We start from the raw sequence: 22,219 nt of genomic DNA, 5'->3' as shown, positions 1-22,219 counted from the left end.
CACCTTTAGAAATACCTTGTCCGCCATTTTGCTTAATCACTTGGTCCTTTGTGAAGAACAGAGGGGGGAAATGTGGCCTAAACACCAGTAAAGGAGCCCACAGTTAATCCCCCAGGGGGCTGCCTTTGTGCTTCCTGGAATGGGATTCCGTGAGGGACCTGGAATGCATGGTGAATCTCCTGGTAGGAGGTCAGATTCTCAGCCCAGGGGCCCCTTGGAAGGAACTGCATCCTGCTGTCTCTTTCTTGGAAACCATAAATTTGGGTGGAGCATTTTTAGGTACTTATGAAATCATTAATAAATAAATTAGTAAGTAAACATAAGGTAGAAAGTTCATTGCAAGGGGGCCCCTGGGTGGCTCAGTCGGTTAGGGGTCCAACTTCGGCTCCGGTCATGATCTTGAGGTCCATGAGTTCGAGCCCCACGTCGGGCTCTGTGCAGATAGCTCATATTTGGATTCTGTGTCTCCCTCCCTCTCTGCCCCTCCCCACTCACACTCTTTCTCTCTCTAAAAAATAAATAAACATTAAAAAAGTAAAAAAAAGAAAAGAAAAGAAAATTCATTGCAAGACTACCTCAACTATTCCTTCCCCATGCCCATGGCAGACATGAGTAATTGATTACAGAATCTGCTTCCCTGTGAGCCCAGATGCATCCTTGTGTTATTATTGTTCGTTTCCCCTCCCCTTCCCCCCTCCTCCTCTTTCATGAAACCCTCTGAGCAACTGCTACCCCTATCCACACTGCATGCAGACATCAGGAATAGATTTTCACCATTCAGCCTCATTGGGTACCAATCTGATTGTCTGAAACGAGGTTGCAGGGACATTCGAGAAGCCTGAAGATCCCATGGCAGATCTTTTCCACTGTAGATCAAGACCAACCAGATGACCCATCCTTCCTTAATCACATACAAACAGGCCACAGGAAACCTGGCTCTCCTGCCCCCAGCTGCCACACAAGACTTCAGAGACAGACAGACAGACTTCCCTTCCCTCACAAACTTTCCACCTCTGCCCCCTCAACCCAGGCACAGCCCTGTTCTCGAAGCTACCACTCTGACTCCAGCCTCGGTGCCTTGCTTGTGTGGAATCCCCCTTCCCTGGTCTCTGCTGAGCCACTCAGTGTTGGAGATGGAGATGTGTCCCCGGATCCCTCTTCTGCAGAGGACCTGCCCAGCTCTGGCCAATGCTGTCTGCAGGCAGTCGTCAGCCATCAGTCCCAAATCAGGGATGTCCTCAGCTATGGAGTAACCTCCCTTGTGCAAGGTCATGCTCTTCCCAGGGCAGCCTGTGTGCAAGTGTTGACTGAGGGCAGGTTAAAAGTTCAGCCAGTTCAACCCCAGGGGGACAAGTCAGAAGAGCTAGGTCAGGAGTTTCCGTGGGCTCAGCTGCAATGTGTGAGTTTGCATTCCGGTTCCTTCCCCAGGTACCGAGCCTAAGGACACTCCTTGATAAACCTCCTGCATACTCAGAGGAGGGACGCTGGGAACCCAACCTGAGATAGCCCATCATTAAGAAATGTCATTTCTGGGGGTGTCTGCCTGGCTTGGTTGGTAGAGCGTGTGATGCTTGATCTTGGGGTCATGAGTTCAAGCCCCATGTCGGGAGTAGAGATTACTTAGAAAAAAACAAGAACTTAATAGTCATGGGGACCCTGGGTGGCTCAGTCAGTTAAGCATCCGGCTCTGGCTCAGGTCATGATCTCACTGCTCGTGAGTTTGAGCCCTGTGTGGGGCTCTGTGCTGACAGCTCGGAGCCTGGAGCCTGCTTCTGATTCTGTCTCTGTCTCTCTCTGCCCCTCCCCTGCTCGTGCTCTCTCTCTCTCTCAAATATAAAATAAAAAACATAAAAATATTAAAACAAACAAACAAAAACTTAATAGCCACAGGTGGTGAGGGGCTCCCGAATGGACAGTGCAGATCTAGAACATTCCATCATCATGGAAGATCCCAGGGGATTGCGTGCCTCTAGAATACAAGCTCCTTGAGGTCAGTTACCTTTTCATTGCTGTATTTCCATCACCTGGAACAATGCCAGGCATATAGCAGGGACTCAGCAAATATCACATTGAATAGGTGAGTGGGATGGACAGGTGTATGGATGGAAGGGGATAGAGCTGAGACAGGAGGCAGAAACCGTATTTTAAAGGGTGATCTGGATTATGTCACTCTGTTTAAAGCCCTCCAAGGTCCTCAAACGCCTCTAAGAACACACACGGTTTAACCTCTGACCATTCTGACTCCTTACCACCTACCCCCCTCCAGCCACCACGACCTCTTGCTATCCCTCCAACAGGCCAGCTACATTCCCGCCTCAGGGCCTTTGCATTCACCCAACACTGCGTTTGAGGTGCTCTTCCCCTCCATATGCCCCTGGTGCTCAGTAGACTCCTTGCCCCTACCGGGACTGGGGACTCCTCCTCATTCCCAGATCCCTTAACCACTTTCCTGCTCCATTTTTCTCCATATCTCTTTCCATCTTCTGCCATACTAACTAGTATTATATTTACTCATGTATTTTGTTCCGTGTCTGTCTCTTCTCTTCATAATGTAAGCTCCTCGGCGGGGGGGGGGGGGGGTTGGCGGCGGGGATCTGTGTATTTCATTCACTGAGATAGAGCTATTCTTGGAAGAGGGCCTTGTATGCAGCAAGCACTTCATACATCACTACTGAATAAATAAAGTGCCAGAAGGGAAGGGAGGGAGAAAGGGAGGGAGAGGGAGGGAGGGAGGGAGGAAGGGCAAAAGGGAAGTGGCCACAGCGAGAAGTTAGGAAATATATTATTCTGGTTCCACTCTTTTAAATTTAAATCCTAGGGGCGCCTGGGTGGCACAGTCGGTTAAGCGCCCGACTTCAGCCAGGTCACGATCTCGCGGTCCGTGAGTTCGAGCCCCGCGTCAGGCTCTGGGCTGATGGCTCGGAGCCTGGAGCCTGTTTCCGATTCTGTGTCTCCCTCTCTCTCTGCCCCTCCCCCGTTCATGCTCCGTCTCTCTCTGTCCCAAAATAAATAAAAAACGTTGAAAAAAAAATTTTTTTTAAAATAAATAAATTTAAATTTCTATAAAGCGAGGCTATTGAGCCCCAATGACCCATTGCATACAACTACTTAGTGGGTTTCGAAAGTGAAATGAACTCGGTGGAAGGACGTGACACGAATCCTGTACTTTGGGGACCTTGCGTTACTGGGGCGTCCTGCCCACGGGCAGAGGTGAGGAGGAAAAGACCCTCTGGTTTCAGGGTGCAGGTCAGCGTCAGGGTGTGAGGGCTGGCCCGACTCCCCACCTACCAGAGGCAATTGCTCTGAGCACCCAGGGCAGACAGACACGGGGAGGGCGGGGCAGGGAGCTTCTAGGAACAGTTTCCACACCACCTGGCTGAGCTGAGGATTTGAGAATTCCCCCATCCTCTTTCTCTTTTGCGCGATGACATTTTGCAGGGGATTAATTCCCCGGGGATCAGCTTGCCCTAAACCTCCGTAATCCAGATTTATGGTTTAATTCAGTGGCCTGAGTATCTTACCCAAGTTATCTTACACCACGAAGTAGGAGGCAGGAGGGGGAAAAAAAACAACCACCACCAGACTGTCCTTCCAGGAAATCAAGAAAACGGACTAAGCTCACTTTGGAAGCCTCTTTAATGGAACCATTTCCAAGCCCGGTCTTCCCAGGAACCCTGTTTATAGCCCCAAGATTGTCATGCCTCCCTCTTACCGACAGAAAGAAACCGAGGAAATCTGAAGCAGCTGAAGCAAGAAGGGGGAAGGGTGGACCATGGGCTGAGCTTTTTGAGAGTCTGACCCAAGAGGACACCAGGGAAGAGACTCTGCTGGGGTGTAGGCATTGGGGGTTACATGAAGTCGAGATGTCATTAACCTCTGGAATTGGTGGGGTGGCGCTGACCTTGGTCCTGATCTCATTTCTAGCTTCTTATCTCATTCTAGAGAGGTTCCCCCTCACCCCGCCCGCCATCCGGGCAAAGCCATCACTTTTGGTCCAGCCTCGACTCATACAATGCAAGGCCAGTCACCACGCACCCTCCCACCCTCTCTCCTGGACGGGCCCGAGGGGATCTGGTCTTCCACAAGTGCGGGGTCCATGCCTGCCTGGTGGGGAGAGACCGGGGGCTTCCAGAACCTCCTCAGCGAGACATCATCTTCACAAACTCTGCAAAGAAAAGCCCCTGGTAAGGCGCCGATTTGTAAGAGCACTTTTTGAGCCCTTTACTATGTGTCAGGAACCAAGGGTGATCTTTGGGAAACCCTCTGCTCCTCAGTTTCTTCGTCTCCAAAATGGGAATCACAGGATCGCCATATACCTTACACAAGTTTTCCAGACGGTTAAACGATAGAATGCTTACAAGACCCATGAAGCGTTACACAATCGTTATGACTATCTTATTTCATCTTTCCAACCGATCCTGGAGGCGTAACTACCATTTCCCAGATAAGCAAACGGAGGCCAGTGAGGTTGACCAATGCGCCTGAGGCCACGTGGACGGTGAATGGAAAACCTCGGAAGGAATGCACTGACTCTGTGGTGACTCCACGCCCCATGAACTTCTGGGCCCCACCCAGGTCTTGAGGTCCATCTGTCCTTCCCCTGCGCGGGGCTGGCCCGAGGATCTGTCTCTTAGCTCGTCCAGACTTTCAGTGATGCCCCTCGTACACCTGAGCCTGGCGAGACCCAGCGGGCATCCCGACAAGATTTCCTCAGTTACAGCCAGGCCATAAATGCCTCCTGAGTTTCCCTACTGGGAATTACAAGCTGATGGGTCAGAGAATATCCCTGACCGGCCTCCAGGATTTGACATCCCAGGAGGCCAACACAACTCAAGGCAGCGAGGTCTGCGGCGATTACGTCCTTTGAAGGGAGGGGGACAGGGAGGCCTTTGTAGGGCCACAGATATGGGGGATACAGCCAGCTGAGGACGAAGGGACGCTTCATGGCAGAGACCGAGCTGCGCCGATTCCTGAGGGATGGAGAACACCGGGGAAGGTACCGGAAGCGGAAGGGACGTCAGAGAGGGAGAAACCGGATTTAGCCAACACAGAGCAGGCACCCAGTGTGCACCAGAGCGCAGCGACCCCGAGAGCGGGGACAGAAGTGCGGCCGGGGGTGGGGGTCACACCAGGGATGCACCTGAGTATCAGACCGAGAACTCCGCTTTTGTCCCCCGGCAGCAGTTAGATGCTGGGGCGCCTGAACTAGAGTCACCATGATGAGACTCTGACCCTCCCTGTTAGGTCTCCCACGGAAATGGTCTCGACTCCCATCCGCCCAGGATTCCCACGGGTTCCCTTCCGCCGATCCCTCAGTACACGTGGGACGAGCTCTGTGCCAGGACCGGGGTGTGTAGGGAAGAAGGGTTCAGTCCGGGGCCTCCTCGGGAGGAAACAGGCGAGGCGCTATTATGAGCTCGGGTGATGTCACCCTCAGCGCTGCGGCGGAGGCACAAGGGGGCGCCGAGAGGAGGGGTGGGAGCACCTTCCGGTGGCATAACTGAAACTGGGCCAGCGGGAAGGGGCAAGGGCGTTCCCGCCCGGAACGAGCAGCAGCGTCACGCGTGACTTCTCTGGGTGGCTAGGTCAGGTAAGAGACGACCTTGAATTTGAACCCCGTGCATCTGACCCCAGAGCCCCAGCTGGTGACCGGTCCACTCTCCCGACGGGACAGTTCGTTCTCGACAAAGGCGCCCCGTGAGCCAGGGAGGGACAGGCACGGGGGAGGTAGGAGTGAGCCCTGGCTGAGAAAGCCACCCGCGCGGCGGCTGCCCCCTCGCGAGGTCACCTTCAAAGTCGACCGTGCCGTCTCCGTTCACGTCCGCCTCCTGCACGACCTCCGAGATCTCGCGAGGGGTGAGCTTCTCTCCCAGAAGCCTCTGCATGGCCTGCTGCAGCTCCCCGAGGGTGATCTCCCCGTCCCCGTTGGTGTCAAACTGCTCGGGGCAGAGGCGCGGTGTTGGCAAGGACCGTGACCACAACCACAGCGGTCGGGAGCTAAGCTAAGCGCCCGTCGTGCACTCGAAAATGTCCTCAGCTCCCGGAGGGCGGGTCATTTTCACGGTCGTGTTCACCGCCCCGTGGCAGGTCCCCCAAACGGTGCCTTCCCCACGGTGCAATATTAGTTAAATTAATGAACTATTTTCAAACCTCCATGCTGCACACCCCTAACCAACCCGCACAGAAAGTCTCGTCTAGCCGCGCTGATGCTAACCCGGCTGAAGCCACAATCGTCTCTTGCCTGGACCGTCATGACGGTCCCCTGATTGGTCCTCTAGATCCCATGGTGGTCCACATCTCAGGACCTCCTGTTCTGTTCACTTAAGACAGAAATCAGAGGCCCCTGGGTGGCTCAGTCGGTTAAGCATCCGACTTCGGCTCAGGTCATGATCTCACAGTTCGTGAGTTCGAGCCCTGCGTCGGGCTCTGTGCTGACAGCTCAGAGCCTGGAGCCTGTTTCAGATTCTGTGTCTCCCTTTCTCTGCCCCTCCCCCACTCATGCTCTGTCTCTCTCTCTCTCTCTTCCTCTGTCTCGAGAATAAAAAAACATAAAAAAAAAAATTGAACAGAACTCAGGGGCACCTGGGTGGCTCAGTCGGTTAGGCATCCCACTCCCGATCTCAAGGTTCACGAGTTTGAGCCCCGCATTGGGCTCCACGCTAACAGCACAGAGCCTGCTTTGGATTCTCTCTCTCTGTCTCAAAAATAAACTTTAAAAAAATAACACACAAAAAATAACAACATAAAACAGAAATCAGATCTTTTCGCATCCCCTGCTGAAAATTGTCCAGTGGCTTCCTCATCCCCCTCCATGATATCCTGGCTCGTTCCGAGACACACAAACTCCTACGAGGTTGACCCTGCTTCCGCCAACTCTGCCCCTTGTTGATCGCCTGCTACTTTCTCTCCAGCTCGGGACTCCAAGCTCCAAGACCTTGCTCTTGCCCTCATCTGCCTTCCTGCCTTCCAGCGTCCCTCCACACCTGCTGCTTCCTCAGCCTGGAACATGATCCCCCCCAGAGCAGTGCCGTCCAGGAGAAATACAGTGCGAACTGCATGACTGATTTAAAATTTGCTAGTAGCCACGTTTTTAAATTTTTTTTTCAACGTTTATTTATTTTTGGGACAGAGAGAGAGACAGAGCATGAACGGGGGAGGGGCAGAGAGAGAGGGAGACACAGAATCGGAAACAGGCTCCAGGCTCTGAGCCATCAGCCCAGAGCCTGACGTGGGGCTCAAACTCACGACCGCAAGATCGTGACCTGGCTGAAGTCGGACGCTTAACCGACTGCGCCACCCAGGCGCCCCTATTTTATTTTTTTATATTTTATTTTTTTTATTTATTTTATTTTATATTATATTATATTTTATTTATTTTATTTTTTTATATTTATTTTTATTTTATTTTATTTTATTTTATTTTATTTTATTTTATTTATTTTTATGTAGGCTTCACGCCCAGCGCAGAGCATTTTATTTTATTTTATTTTATTTTATTTTATTTATTTTTATGTAGGCTTCACGCCCAGCGCAGAGCATTTTATTTTATTTTATTTTATTTTATTTTATTTTATTTATTTTTATGTAGGCTTCTCGCCCAGCGCAGAGCCCAATGCAGGCTTGAACTCACGACCCTGAGATCAAGACCTGAGCTGAGATCAAGAGTCAGACCCTTAGCTGACTGAGCCACCCAGGTGCCCTGTGTATTCCTTTTTAAAATTCAAACAAATTGAATTTATATTCTGTTGAATGTCAAAGGAAATTAAATAAATAATCGAACTGAAACTAACCAAAATTAGAGAAAATGAACAAATCAGTTCCTCAAGTCATACTGGCCATGTGTCAAGGGCTTGGCAGCCACAGGTGGCCAGTGGCTACCATTTTGGACAGAGCATTCCTTTCTTTCTTTTTTTTTTTTTTTAATTTTTTTTTCAACTTTTTTTTTTTTTTTTTTTTTTTTGGGACAGAGAGAGACAGAGCATGAATGGGGGAGGGGCAGAGAGAGAGGGAGACACAGAATCGGAAACAGGCTCCAGGCTCCGAGCCATCAGCCCAGAGCCTGACGCGGGGCTCGAACTCACGGACCGCGAGATCGTGACCTGGCTGAAGTCGGACGCTTAACCGACTGCGCCACCCAGGCGCCCCCCTTTCTTTCTTTTTAAAAAAAATTCTTAATGTTTATTTATTATTGAGACAGAGAGAGACAGAGCATGAGCACGGGAGGGGCAGAGAGAGAGGGAGACACAGAATCCGAAACAGGCTCCAGGCCCTGAGCCGTCAGCACAGAGCCCGACACGGGGCTCGAACTCACGAACCGGGAGATCATGACCTGAGCTGAAGTCGGACGCTCAACCGACTGAGCCACCCAGGGGCCCTGGACAGAGCGTTTCTGAGATCACAGGCAGTTCTGTCGGACGATGCAATTCTAGATCTTTATGTGAAGCTGGGGCAGAAAAATCACACAGCTGAAAGGGGGAGATCTTCCTGGGATTGGGAACCCACGTTTGCACAGCTCCAAAGTCTTTCCTTCCAAACGCTATGCTGTTCTTTACTTTCGCCACCTGTATTGAAAGCTCTGAGAAAAGCGTTTTATCGGGGGATGAGCGCATTTCAGCAAATGCCTTACCCTCCCTGGGTCTCATGTGTTAAGCATCTGGGTTAAACCAGATTATCTCTTTGCGTTCCCCTCTGGGATCTCAAGTTATTGGATTCCTTCTTCCCATTACAGACAGCGAGATGAGAGGTCCTAACATGGGCTAGGGGACTGCAGGACCTTGGGTAAGATTTAGTAAATTCCACGAGCCTCAGTTTCCCCATATGCATGACTGAGATAAGGGGCTGCTTACTCCCACCGTTATTTGCGATGATTAAAAAAAAAAATCGGTGTGGGTGGGTTTTGTCCCCGCTTAAAGCCCAATCGTAGACCCCTGGGCTTTCTTCAACTACTTCTAGCATCGCAAAACTCTCAACTCACTTCCTTGAAGGCATCGCGCATCTCCTGGACGCCGATCATCCCCGCCGTTTCCGCAAGCAATTTGGGGGTCATCAGCTCCACAAAGTCGTCAAAGTCTACACGGCCACCCACTGGGGACAGAAGAGGCAGGTCTAAGTGAGATTCCGTGTGCCTAAGCCACCATTACCTTCAAGGTCTGTTCGAGGTAGACCTGTTCTGATCTCTCTACCTTCTGAGAACCTTCCCTCTCGGCCAACCCGGGCCCCAGGGTCCCTCTAATCCAAACCGGGGCGGATGGGGTGCACAGGGTGGCAGTAAGCAGCTGTCCGTGTGACCTCGAGCAAATCTCTTAATTGATTCAGATCTACATTCGCTTCTCCTTTGGTCTGTGTGCGGGGGAGTGCGAATTAAACGGGAGCCACGTCCCTTCCAGATAGGAACACGATCCTGTCCTGGTGTTCGACCTCCTTTCCTCCGTGACGTGCCCAGAAGCAAACCTCAGAGCGATTCTGGCCCGGCTTCCTTCTCAAAAAGCCGGTGGTGATGGCAGTAAACCTACATCCCTAACCAAGAGCCTGACCTGCGTCACCTCCTTTGTCGCAATCGCACAAGGAGTGACATCATTTCTGCCTGACAGGTGGGGAAACTGAGACTCAAGAGTGGGGGTTGACTCCACTTTTCAAAAGGGGCCACAGTCGGGGCGCCTGGGGGGGCTCAGTCGGTTGAGCGTCCGACTTTGGCTCAGGTCACGATCTCACGGTTCGTGGGTTCGAGCCCCACGTCGCTCTCTCTCCCCCAAAATAAATAAATTAAAAAAAAAAAACCCACAATCAGTAAATGATAGAAATGGGCCTTGAGTCCAGATCCTGCCTCTAAGGTCACCGTTTTTATTCACTTCAAACGCTGCCTCCCCGAGTACAGCCTGAGCTGCTCGGACTCCCAGTGGCTTCCGGACTCCCAGGGCCGCCTACCCTCTTCCTTACCTGCCACTCAGCCTCCACAACCTCCCCGATTCCCCCCACCAGCCTGCCCCCAGCCCCAGTCCTTCTTCCTGCCCCCGGCCTCACGGTTCATGCGGATTTGCTGGCCCAGTTCAGTCAGCTCCATTTCTGTGGGCATGTAGCCCATCGTCCTCATGAGATTCCCCAAATCCTTACAAGAGATGAACCCATCTCGGTCCTTGTCGAACTCAAGAAACGCTTCCCGAAGCTCTGAAAGCGAAGAGAGAAGAACTTTGGGGGGGGACTTGAAACGGTGAATGGGGCAGACTGGCTGGGGAGACTTGAAACAGTCAACGGGGCAGACTGGCATCCCCTGAAACGATCAGGGAGGTGCCCACTAGAGACTTCTCGAGGAACACGTCTTTGAAAACCAAAATTGCGAAAAGGGGTGACGTACAAAATGTGGATGGAGATGTCAACGTGCAAGTGGAATCGGTTCGTGAGACCGCAAAGGGATGGCCCCGGAGTCTCAGATTCTGGGGGTGAAGTTATGGGAAACTTCAAAACCACCAGAAGAAAAACCAATAGGTTTTGATTCACCTTAAACGTCATGCATATGGAGGGGCGTCTGGGTGGCTCAGTCGGTCGAGTTTCCGACTTCGGCTCAGGTCACGGTCTCGCCGTTCGTGGGTTCGAGCCCCGCGTCGAGCTCTGTGCTAACAAACAGCTCAGAGCCTGGAGCTCGCTTTGGATTCTGTATCTTTCTCTCTCTCCCCCTCCCCTGCTCATGCTCTGCCTCTCTCTGTCTCTCAAAAATAAATAAATATTAAAAAAAAAAAGTCAGGCATATGGGGCACCAGAGTGGCTCAGTCGGTTGAGCGTCCGACTCCTGATTTTGGCTTACTCAGGTCATGATCTCACGGGTCATGAGATCGAGACCCATGCCAGGCTCTGCGCTGACAGCATGGAGCCCGCTTGGGATTCTCTCTCTCTCTCTCTCTCTCTCTCTCTCTCTCTCTCTCAAAATAAACTCATGCATGTGTCACTCCTGGATCTCCGAGACACTTGGGGATGGGTTTGCCTTCTAAACACTTTGGGAGGTGCCTAAAGTACCATGAGTTCCACAAATCATGGCTAAGTGGGAGGAGAGGGAGGTGGGACGAAAGGGTCTACACGGAGATGCACAGAGAGCAGCTTAGTGGCAGACGACCATGGGGTGTCTTCTGGGGACAGAGGTTACCTTCGATCTCATCCTGTCCCAGCGGTCTTTCCTGGAAAGGAATGCAGGGAGAGGGAATTTGGAGAGGGTCAGGGATCCAGCATCCACTTCTCCAACCACGTCCCCTCCCTCCTCTGAGGGATCCCTCTCCTTTCCTGTTTCTCCTCCGTTCTTGCTCGTTCCACCCACCCCTTCCTTCCCTTCCTTCGCTCACCTCCTGCCTCCCACCCACGGCTCTTTGCTTCTCGCCCTCTTGCTCATCGCTTCGCATTTCCTCTCTCCTGTCCTGGAATCTTGATCTCTCTCCCTCTGCCCTTCCTGAACGGACATCCATCCCACTGTGCTGAAAGGGGGCCTTGGATGCCATGGAATCCAGTCCCCTCCTTTTCCAGAAGAAGACAGTGAGGCTTAGAATCAGAGCAAACGTGCTCAGAGTGCCAGCTCTGGGCGAGACGTCCACAGTCCCTTCATTTAAACCTCAGAACCACGCGGTGCAGGGTAGGACCAAATAAATAGCATTCCCATCTTTATAAAAGAGGAAGCGGAGGAACAGAGAGGTTAAGGAAACTGCCTGAGGTCACACAGCTCCTAGGGGCAGAGCCCCTCCCAAGGCGGGGAGACTTTAAATCACTCCCTCCAGGCTGTGCAGCAGGTCAGATGCAGCGGGCGCCTGAGATCTGAGTTCTGAGTCCGAATTCTTCCCGCTACACCCCCTGGATTCTTACCCCACCCACCCCATTCTTTCTCCCAAGGCTCAGAATCCCTTTTGTGGGGACCAGCGTTCAGCGACGGCGGGGCAGGAGGATCCATGCCCCCCACGACCGGTTCCTAACCCGGCTAAGAATTTCCAATCACCGTTGCCGCCCCCATATCTGGGACACCGCGAGGGTCAGGCTTGGGGCCGTCGCACCCGACCTGGGAAATCCCACCGAGTCACTGCTCATCTGAAAGCCTGGCAGTTAAAAGCGTGCTGCCGCCTCACCCGCTGTTTCTCGGCGATGCCTTTTCTCAGGAAGATGCAGGCGGGGCCCACGGGGACCTGCATGGAGGGACAGGGACGGCTCGGCAGGCACCAGGCTCAAGTCGGCTCCCCCTCCTTCCCGTCCCCCTCGGTGGCGGTGGCTGGGCCTCCTTATCTTCTCGGTCACTCCTCCGCCAACTCTTCCTGCCTCTCCCTCGGCCCCTGGTGTCCGAGAGCTGTGACAGCTGGATCAGAAATCTCTACTCGGGTTGGGGAGGGGATCAGAGCTGTGTCTGCCTCCCCATCTGGCTCCAGTGAGACGGGCGGGGATGGGGCGGGCGGGCGGAGGGGGGGGGGGAGGCCAGTCTCAGGCTCTGACCTTTCATCCCCAGAATAGGACTGGAAACATCATTGCAGAAATGGGGATTAGAGCCCGGGGCAGCCCTTCATTCACGTTCCGGGCGCTCACCGCAGGCCGGGCCTCTGCTGGCCTCTGGGCGGGTAAAGACGTAGAGGGCACGGCCCTGGCCGCCGGGAGCTGTGTGCCACCCGCGAGGGCCAGCTGGCGGATGCAGGAACCCAGGGACTGGGTCAGAACCCTGGCTTCAGGAAGCGGGCACGCATCGCGACCAACAGGGTGCTGTCTGGGCTGCTTCTGCTCGTCTCTCTCTTCTGTCTCCCTAAATGATGTGGGGGAGGGGAGGGGAGGAACGAGGTGGGCATCCATACTGGCGAGGGAGAGAAGTCATAGCCACGTGTCACCGCCCAAGGAGGCAATGAGGGTCTCTACCCTGGGGGTCAGGAGGGGATCCAAATAGGGGGAGGTGCCCACAGAGAGGCGGCATGGCCCAGGGTGCCGGGTGGGAACGTGAGCGTGAGTGGAGAGAGGCGGCGTCTACATGACATCTAGCGTCTGGGGCTTGACTTCTAAATAGCACTCTGCACTCAAAGGAACCGAGACCGGGAGACACGGCCGCTCCCATGACTGGAACAGGACCAGCAAGCAGATGCGCCTAGAAACAAATCTTGGGCCGTGAGGCCAGCACAGCATTGTGGGGTCACAGCAAAGGCACACGGACGCCAGCCTGAACAAGCTCCACTGGCCAGGTCGGGGACCATTTGGAAATCCAAAGAAAGAACAACAGATTACATAGCATAACACAGGACACCAGGAATCCCCACAGACAGGAACAAAAAGGGCCAAGCTTGACCACATTTACTTACACGGCACAAAGTATCCCCTTACAACGTACTAATTGCACGGGAGAGTCGCTCTGTAGCGGGGGGGACACCGAGCAGACACCATCTCGATCAAATGATTAAGACGAACATCACCAGGGGCACCCGGGGGGGCTCAGTCAGTTAAGCGTCCGACTTCAGCTCAGGTCATGATCTTGTGGTTCATGAGTTTGAGCCCCGCATCGGGCTCTGTGCTGACAGCTCGGAGCCTGGAGCCCGCTTCTGATTCCGTGTCTCCCCCCTCTCTCTGCCCCTCCCCCTCTCACTCTCTCTCTCTCTCAAAAATAAACATTAAATTTTTTTTTTAATTAGGGGCACCTGGGTGGCTCAATCGGTTAAGCATCTGACTTCAGCTCAAGTCATGATCTCACAGTCCGTGAGTTCGAGCCCCACGTCGGGCTCTGTGCCGACAGCTCGGAGCCAGAAGCCTGCTTCGGATTCTGTGTCTCCCCCTCTCTCTGCCCCTCCCCTGCTCGTGCTCCGTCTCTTTCTGCCTCAAAAATAAATAAAAACGTTAAAAAAAAATTTTTTTTTAATTTTGTTTTAAATTAAAAATAAATAAATAAAATGAACATCACCAGCGGGGCACATGGGTGGCTCAGTCGGTTAAGCATCCGACTGCTGGTTTTGGCCCCGGTCGTGATCTCACAGTTTCGTGGGTTTGAGCCCCACCTCCGGCTCTGCACGGACAAGTGAGGAGTCTGCTTGGGATTCTCTCTCTCCCTCTCTCTGCCCCTCCCCTGCTTGCACGGTTTCTCTCTCTCTCAAAATAAATAAATAAATATCAATCAATCAATCAATCAATCCTTCAGTTACACTGGCTACATTTCAAGGGCTCGGCGGCCGCGTGCGGATAAAGGGCATTTCCAGCCCTGCGGATAATCCCACCGGAAGGTGCTGGTTCAGACAGTTCCCATCTGTCCCCCGCCGTCCACGTGGGAGCTCCAGGAGCCGCGCCCCCAGCACCCAACACAGACTCTGACACCAGGGTGGGGGTTCAATAATTATTTATTGAAAACACAAACGACTGGTGAAATCCCGGATCCCAACTTAAACTGTCCCCGCGCACGCACACACACATCTGACACTCAAAACCCACTCGACTGTGACACCGGATTTGCTGAACAACAGAGGTGATGCCCCCGCTGCCCCGGGGAGGGTGGGAGCCTAGTAGAAATCTTCCGGGTCGGAGTCTAAGTCCGCGCCCTGCTGGTTCTGAATCTGACTCTGCTTCTTATACAGAGAGGCCACCTGAGGACAGTGGGTGGGAGCGGGCGATCAGAAGCCCCGGGGGTACCCCTCCCCCCCCATTCCAGAACCCACCGCCGAGAAGCCGGCCTGGCCAGGCAAGCCCACCCGGGCCGAGGCCTCACCTGGGCACTGGTGGTAGCCTCCTCCGGCTTCTTGTCTTCGCGGACGCGAATAAACCGGGGGAAACGGAGGGAGATCCCCTTCTCGCTATCCACCTGGGGGAGGGGGCGATGATGGAGACGCTCCCGGGGTCTAGCCCACAGGCCACCTATGCCAGTGGTTTCCTATCCAGTCTCCTCTCCGCTCCCTCCCCTCCGGCCTCACTTCCTCGTCCACACAATGGGGCCAAGCAACAGGTTATAAAAATTAAATAAGGCAACAAAGTGCTTAGTTAGGACCATACCTGGAGCGTAATAGGTGCTTAAGAAACACCAGCTACCACAGCTGTTATTATATTATTATTCTTAGGGCCGAGAGGCAGGATAGCAGAGATGGGGTGCAGGTTCTAGAACCAGAGGCAGGGTGCGAATCCCAGCTCCCAACTCAGGAGCTGCGTGACCCCAGGGCCAGTGACCTCCGCTCCCGGGGCTCTATTTCCCCAGCTGCACACTGGGGATGTTCAGTGTCGTGAGGACAGGACGCGTGCGTGTGAGTGCCGAGCCTGTGAGCACAGTGCCCGCTTCGCACAGACGTTCCACAAACGCCGCTCCTGTCACTTGTCACCGGGGCACCCTGACTGTCTAGGGTGGAGTCTGAGTGAGAATTTTCGAAAAAGAAAGTCAATTTAAAAATAGGAGTCCCAGGGCGCCCGGGTGGCTCAGTCGGTTGAGTGTCTGACTTCGGCTCAGGTCATGATCTCGTGGTTCATGAGTTCGAGCCCCGCATCAGGCTCTGTGATGACGGCTCAGAGCCTGGAGCCTGTTTGGGATTCTGTGTGTCTCCCTCTCTCTGCCCCTCCCCGCTCACGCTCACTCGCTTGCTCTCTCTCTCAAAAATAAACAAACATTTAAAATGAATAAATAAATAAATAATAATAAAAATAGGGAGTCCCACTACCAAAACTGAAACAGGAAGAAATAGAAAATTTGAACAGACCCATAATCAGTAAGGAAATCGAATTAGTCATCAAAAATCTGCCAAAAAACAAGAGTCCAGGGCCAGATGGCTTTCCAGGGGAATTCTACCAGACATTTAAGGAAGAGTTAACACCTATTCTCTTGAAGCTGTTCCAAAAAAATAGAAATGGAAGGAAAACTTCCAAACTCTTTCTATGAAGCCAGCATTACCTTGATTCCAGAACCAGAGAGAGACCCCACTAAAAAGGAGAACGACCGACCAATTTCCCCAATGAACATGGATGACCGACCAATTTTCCCCAATGAATCCTCAACAAGATATCAGCCAACCAGCTCCAACAATAGATTAAGAAAATTATTCACCACAACCAAGTGGGATTTATACCTGGGATGCAGGGCTGGTTCAATATTCGCAAAACAATTAACGTGATTCATCATATCAATAAAAGAAAGGACAAGAACCATATGATCCTCTCAATAGATGCAGAGAAAGCACTTGACAAAATACAGCATCTTTCTTGATAAAAACCCTCAAGAAAGTAGGGATAGAAGGAGCATACCTCGAGATCATAAAAGCCATATATGAACGACCCAACGCTAATATCGATGGGGAAAAACTGAGAGCTTTCCCCCTAAGGTCAGGAACAAGACAGGGATGTCCGCTCTCGCCACTGTTATTCAACATAGTATTGGAAGTCTCAGCCTCTGCAATCAGACAACACAAAGAAATACAAGGCATCCAAATTGGCCAGGAGGAGGTCAAACTTTCACTCTTTGCAGATGACATGATACTGTATATGGAAAACCCTAAAGATTCCACCAAAAAAACCTGCTAGAACTGAGTCATGAATTCAGCAAAGTGGCAGGATATAAAATCAATGCACAGAAATCAGTTGCATTCCTCTACACCAACAATGAAGCAACAGAAAGAGAAATCAAGGAATCGATCCCACTTACGGTTGCACCAAAAACCGTAAAATACCTAGGAATAATCTAACCAAGGAGGTGAAAAATCTATATACTGAAAACTATAGAAAGCTTATGAAAGAAATTGAAGACGACACAAAAACACGGAAAAAGATTCCATGCTCCTGGAGAGGAAGAACAAACATTGTTAAAATGTCGATACTAGGGGCGCCTGGGTGGCTCAGTCGGTTGAGCGTCCGATTTCGGCTCAGGTCATGATCTCACAACTCGTGAGTTTGAGCCCCGCGTCGGGCTCTGTGCTGACAGCTCAGAGCCTGGAGCCTGCTTCTGCTTCTGTGTCTCCTTCTCTCTCTGCCCCTAACCCCCTTGCATTCTGTCTCTGTCTCTGTCTCTGTCAAAAATAAACAAACGTTAAAAAAAAAAATTAAAAAAAAATGTTGATACTACCAAAGCAATCTACATATTCAATGTAATCCCTATCAAAGTAACACCAGCGTTCTTCACAGAGCTAGAACAAATAATCCTAAAATTTGTATGGAACCAGAAAAGACCCCGAATAGCCAAAGCGATCTTGAAAAAGAAAACCAAAGCAGGAGGCATCACAATCCCAGACTTCAAGCTATACTACAAAGCTGTAATCATCAAGACAGTATGGTACTGGCACAAAAACAAACACTCAGATCAATGGAACAGAACAGAGAACCCAGAAATGGACCCACAAACGTATGGCCAACTAATCTTTGACAAAGCAGGAAACAATATCCAATGGAATAAAGACAGTCTCTTCAGCAAGTGGTGCTGGGAAAACCAGGCAGCGACATGCAGAAGAATGAACCTGGACCACTTTCTTACACCAGACACAAAAATAAACTCAAAATGGATGAAAGACCTAAACATAAGACAGGAAGCCATTGAAATCCTCGAGGAGAAAGCAGGCAAAAACCTCTTTGATCTCGGCCGCAGCAACTTCTTACTCAACACGTCTCCGGAGGCAAGGGAGACAAAAGCAAAAACGAACTACTGGGACCTCATCAAAATAAAAAGCGAAGGAAACAATCAGCAAAACTAAAAGGCAACTGACGGAATGGGAGAAGATATTTGCAAATGACACATCAGATAAGGGTTAGTGTCCAAAATCTATAAAGAACTTCTCAAACACCACACCCAAAAAAACAAAGAATCCAGTGAAGAAATGGGCAAAAGACATGAACAGACACTTCTCCAAAGAAGACATCCAGATGGGCAACCGACACATGAAAAAATGCTCAACATCATCATCAACTGGGAAAGACAAATCCAAACCACAATGAGATACCACCTCACACCTGTCAGAATGGCTAACATCGGGCTCTACTCTTGACAGTGTGGAGCCTGCCTGGGACTCTCTCTCTCCCTCTCTCTCTGCCCCTCCCCTGCTCTTGCTCTCTCTCAAACTTAAAAAAATAAAAATAAAAATAGGAGTTCGCCTTTAAATGGAAGTCCACGCCCAATCATAAAAGCATACGCTGGCTACATTTTTGAAGGACCAGAAGAAATCACAAAAGAAATCCATTTTTAATTCAAGATTTCTGGACGGGAAAGCAAAGAGCGACCCCAGCGCCAGCCACAGGGTAGCGTGTCCCCCGTACGCTGACCCTTGAGAGCTGGTGTTGAGGACTGAGCCACGGGTGACAGAAATCAGCCCGGGGAATTTTAAACCTCGGTAGCGAGAAAATGGATTGAAGGAAGTGAAAAAGTACCATAAGCTTTTACCCAAAAGAACCGTGTTTTTAAAACTCACTGAAGAGCCAAAGGTGAGATGATTATATTAAAGGAAACAATTTCACTGTTTACTTTCTAAACCTGGGGAATTGCTTAAAAAAATAAAAAAAAAATAAAAAAAAAAGAAAGAAAAAGGGAGACTTTGACCCTGTTTCTGACACCCAAATAAAACCTAAGCTCAAGCGTTCCTGGCTATTATCAGCCTGGAAGCACAGGTGTGGGCTCCGTGATCCCCTGCCCATCCCCCATCTGGAAGGCTGACCCCAGGTCCCTCCCCCTGCACCCCGGCGACTCACCAGGCCCCGGGCAGCGGGGTAGATGGGGGACAGGGACAGATCGGCGCATTTCACCTCCCACACGGCACTGGGGTCCAGCCAATGATCGGGGGCCACGGCGCCGTCGGCCCGGACGTAGGAGCGTGGGGTGGGCAGCACCAGGGCCTGTGGGGAACAGCAGCGGGTGGGAGGAAGAGAGGGTCTTGGATCTCAAAGTCAAGGCGAGGAAATGGGCAAAAGGGATAGACGGAGACACAGACAAGCCTTAACGTAAAAGCCTGGGTGGGGACAGGGGGGAAAAGGTGAAGGGAAGAAATGAAGGACAGAGGCCCTGGGACCTGAGTTAAGACATTAAAGACAGGGGTGCCCGGGGGGCTCAGTCGGTTAAGCGTCCGACTTCGGCTCAGGTCATGATCTCACGGCTCATGAATTCGAGCCCTGTGTCGGGCTCTGTGCTGACAGCTCGGAGCCTGGATCCTGCTTCGGATTCTGTGTCTCCCTCTCTCTCTGCCCCTCCCCTGCTCACGCTCTGTCTCTGTCTCTCTCAAAAATAAATAACATTAAAAAAAAAATTTTTTTTTAAAGACATTAAAGATAAAAGGCGCAAAGACAGGGACAGAGACCCAGAGAGAGAAGCGAGAATGTCACAGAGGCAGAGACACCAGCACACCGGAAAGGGAGTCTACCCCAAGATGCCTGTGACCATGACAACAAACAGTCCCAATTACATTACCAGGGGCTTACGCAGCCCCGCAGGGATCCGCTCAGGGCCAACTAGGGCACCCCTGCGGTAGCGCCTGCCCCGCGGCTCATCCCCCACCAGCGGGGGCAGGAACGGCGAAGGTGGTGGAGACCCCATGACCCATCCCGTCGGCCGGCCGAGCTGGGACTCGAACCTGGACACGAGGGGCTCCCAAGCCAGCTCCACCGCCCGCTGCCCCCCTCCCAGCGCCCCGCCCCCACCCAGAGGGTGCAGGGAGAGGAGACGAGGCCGCGCTGCCCACCTGGAGGCTCTGGAAATGGTCCTCTAGCTCCTCGTCACTGAAGCCAGTTCCAAGCTGCGGGGGGGACAGCGGAGGTGAGAGGCGAGCTCGCAGGGCAGGCGGCCAGGCACTGCCCCCGGCTCCTGCCCCTGAGACCCGGCGACCTGCGCCTAGCGGAGGCCCCGCCCTCCCCCGGCCTAGCGGCACCCACGGCACCCACAAAACCGCAGAGGAAGCTGCAGGGGGGAGCCGGGTGCAGACCCCGGAGCGGGGACGCCCTCTCCCTGCTCTGTTCCTTCTGCCCACCTGCTGCCTTTCGCCTTGTGGAGAAACCCTTGCTCCTTCCACCCCGCCTCCCGGGCCCTGGGGCCGCTCCCCCGGGGCTCCCCTCCCCCCCACCGGCCCCACAACCGGATGTCCTCTCCAATCTCAGCACAGCCAAAGCAGAACTCGCTGCCCGCGAATGTAGCCAGACAGCCGGCTTCAAACCGCAGGTAGAAAACTTCCCCGCGGGGAGGCCCGTTTTGGGGACGAGAGCCTGAAACAGCTTCCTACCTGTTGTCCGACAATAGCTCTTTCGGAAAACTGTGCTAGGTGCGTTCACGCAGGGTGGTGGCGGGTTGGGGCCCTGAGATAATCGGCCAACTGCAAAGCCGCTTCGGCCACGGGTCACCCGGGCTGAGCATCGGTTTAGCGGACAGAACAAAGCCGGCCCCACGGTAGCCGGCCGACTACAGGGAGTTCGTTCCGCAAACGGGGGCGCGTGTTGAAAACTCAGCCGCAAGCGTTTGTCAACAGTCACGGGCCATGTCGCTAAAGCAGAGTCAGCGGCTAGTCGAGGGAGGACCCCCCCCCCAAAGTCAATGACAGACCCCCGGGTGTCAGTTACAGGCCCCAAGAGAATCCCCGACAGGGAAGAGTCATCAATTACAGGCCCCCAGAGGGAAAGAGGGAGTCTGCATCCTAGAACACATGACCGACCGCCCCCAGCAACTCAGCCAGTGAGAAACTGTCATCCCCCCCAAACGGACGCTTTTTTCCCCAATGGGTTTTTGTTCAGAACAACCCCTCCCAACTTCTCCCTCCTTCCCCAAAGAATTACATTCCTCTCCTTCGTGGGACCAGCTGTGGTTCTGCCATTGTCTGCGTGTCCCAAGCTGCAACGCTCTGCTGCTTCTGAATTAACCCGTTTTCAAATAACGGTTTTGTTTTTATTTTTAGGATTATATTAGCCCATTCAAGTCGTGTTTATAAAAGTCCTGGGGACAAGTGCAAACACCCTAGTATTTTTTTATCCCTATGATACTTAAGCGTATCTGACGGTATTTAAAATGGTACTTAGAGGGGCGCCTGGGTGGCTCAGTCGGTTAAGTATCTGACTTCGGCTCCGGTCATGATCTCACCTCGTGAGTTCAAGTCCCGCGTCCGGGCTCTGTGCTGACAGCTCAGAGCCTGAAGCCTGCTTTGGATTCTGTGTCTCCCTTTCTCTCTGCCCCTCCCCCCCACTCATCCTCTGTCTCAGTCGCTCAGAAATAAATGTTAAAGAAATAATAAAAAAGCAAAAAAAAAAAAAGAAAAGAAAAAAAGGTCCTTAGTGGGTAAAAAGTGCAAAAAAAAAAAAAAACCTCATATACAGAGATTACAACTTTGAAAAAGTGGAAATAAGACTTTCCCTCAAATATTAGTAATTGTTACCTCGAGGCACTGGAATTATGGGTAAGTCTATTCTGTTTCTGTGGCAAAAGCCTCACATTTGTTGGGTCAACGACGTGTGTGGCTTTGAACAAAAACAGAAGCCACTGCATTTTCTAAGCTCCCTTGTGGATGGCGTTGGGAGCAAAATTCTGACCAATGCTACTTAAACAGAAGTTGCTTGCTGGCTGAGGCTGACACAGGTGGAACATCCCTTTGCTCAGGGGCCTTTCCCCTTCCTGCTGCTTGGAGCGTGGCCGTGATGGCTGGAGCTCCTGCAGCCGCATTAGGAAGGTGAGATTGGAAGCACACGACAAAGCCACTGTGCGGGGCGAGAGAAGCTGGGTCCCCCAATGACCTCGGAGAGCTGCCTGCCCCCCCTCCAGACTTCTCATTCTGTGGGAGAAAAACAAATCTCTCTGAAGCCATCACTATCTGTAGCTGAGCTCAGATATAGCTCATTCCTAACCTGATGTAGCTTCCTTACATCTTTCTACGCTAGTGTGTTTTTCTACGCAAAGCAAGAGTTCCTTGTGGGATCAGAAACAGCACATAAAAACTAGGAAAAAAAATAACGCTTCACAGGGAGGCCACGAGAGCCTCTTGGTTCAGGCCCCCACTAGGTTGAGTCGAATCGACTTCCCTCCAGCCTCCCGGCACCTTGCATATGGCCTGGAGCTCCTCACTCTCCTCGTCGTAGGCCGCCAGCAGGAAACCCCCGTAGCGGCCGGCCCGCTTCCCACGGCCCAGGTAGGCACCGATCACCACGAGGTCCAGGGTGTCGCCCACGCCATCGAGGTAGTCCTTCTTCAGCTGGGGAGGGAAGGCAGGAGGTGAGGGGGCGCGAGGCACGGACCTCGCTGCCGGAGGCTCATGGGTGGGTGGGAGGGGGGAGTCTCAGGAGAGCTCCCGGGAGAAGACCACGGATGGCCACCAGGCCG

At 52.4% G+C, this 22,219-nt stretch overlaps 2 protein-coding genes across 14 annotated transcripts in view; both read right to left on the bottom strand.

Moving 5' to 3' along the window:
* Positions 1-3,618: 3,618 nt before the first annotated feature.
* Positions 3,619-13,478, bottom strand: CABP5 (calcium binding protein 5). Of its 7 annotated transcripts, XM_047077734.1 has the most exons (6): positions 12,096-13,478; positions 11,135-11,165; positions 10,021-10,164; positions 8,975-9,084; positions 5,789-5,936; positions 3,619-4,165 (listed from the first exon to the last, which is right to left on the bottom strand). In XM_047077734.1, the coding sequence occupies exons 1-6, from the start codon at positions 12,156-12,158 to the stop codon at positions 4,140-4,142; spliced, it is 522 nt and encodes a 173-aa protein (XP_046933690.1). In that variant the 5' UTR covers positions 12,159-13,478; the 3' UTR covers positions 3,619-4,139. The 7 variants fall into 7 exon arrangements, with proteins under 7 accessions (XP_046933690.1, XP_046933685.1, XP_046933687.1 ...); XM_047077729.1 differs by having other exon boundaries at positions 11,135-13,478; XM_047077731.1 differs by having other exon boundaries at positions 3,619-5,936.
* Positions 13,479-14,303: 825 nt separating this feature from the next.
* The window catches only part of LIG1 (DNA ligase 1), a 44,569-nt gene continuing 36,653 nt past the window's right edge, over positions 14,304-22,219 (bottom strand). For all 7 annotated transcript variants that reach the window (XM_047077723.1, XM_047077724.1, XM_047077722.1 and 4 more), the window contains 5 exons: positions 21,939-22,091; positions 19,608-19,661; positions 18,625-18,768; positions 14,687-14,779; positions 14,304-14,564 (listed from right to left, as the gene is read on the bottom strand). In XM_047077723.1, coding sequence (XP_046933679.1) covers positions 14,481-14,564; positions 14,687-14,779; positions 18,625-18,768; positions 19,608-19,661; positions 21,939-22,091 — 528 coding nt within the window. In that variant the 3' untranslated portion in view covers positions 14,304-14,480. The remainder of the gene's footprint in view (positions 14,565-14,686; positions 14,780-18,624; positions 18,769-19,607; positions 19,662-21,938; positions 22,092-22,219) is intronic.

The sequence above is a fragment of the Lynx rufus genome, unplaced genomic scaffold, assembly GCF_022079265.1.
Source record: "Lynx rufus isolate CCGP_SWC_20201006 ecotype Redwood Valley unplaced genomic scaffold, mLynRuf1.p SCAF_16, whole genome shotgun sequence".
Classification (NCBI taxonomy): Eukaryota; Metazoa; Chordata; class Mammalia; order Carnivora; family Felidae; genus Lynx; species Lynx rufus.
The sequence above is the reverse complement of the archived record's forward strand: the minus strand, read 5'-3'. Positions and strand labels throughout refer to the sequence as shown.

What these genes read in the sequence shown, in the direction of transcription:
- CABP5 (XM_047077728.1), bottom strand. Translation starts at nt 11,480, where the DNA reads ATGGCATCCAAGGCCCCCTTTCAGCACAGTGGGATGGATGTCCGTTCA. An exon ending in CCAGCAAATCCGCATGAACC is followed by an intron (nt 9,085 to 10,020) that starts GTGAGGCCGGGG and finishes TTCTGTCCCCAG; the next exon opens with TGGGTGGCCGTGTAGACTTT. An exon ending in TGCGCGATGCCTTCAAGGAA is followed by an intron (nt 5,937 to 8,974) that starts GTGAGTTGAGAG and finishes TGCCCCGAGCAG; the next exon opens with TTTGACACCAACGGGGACGG.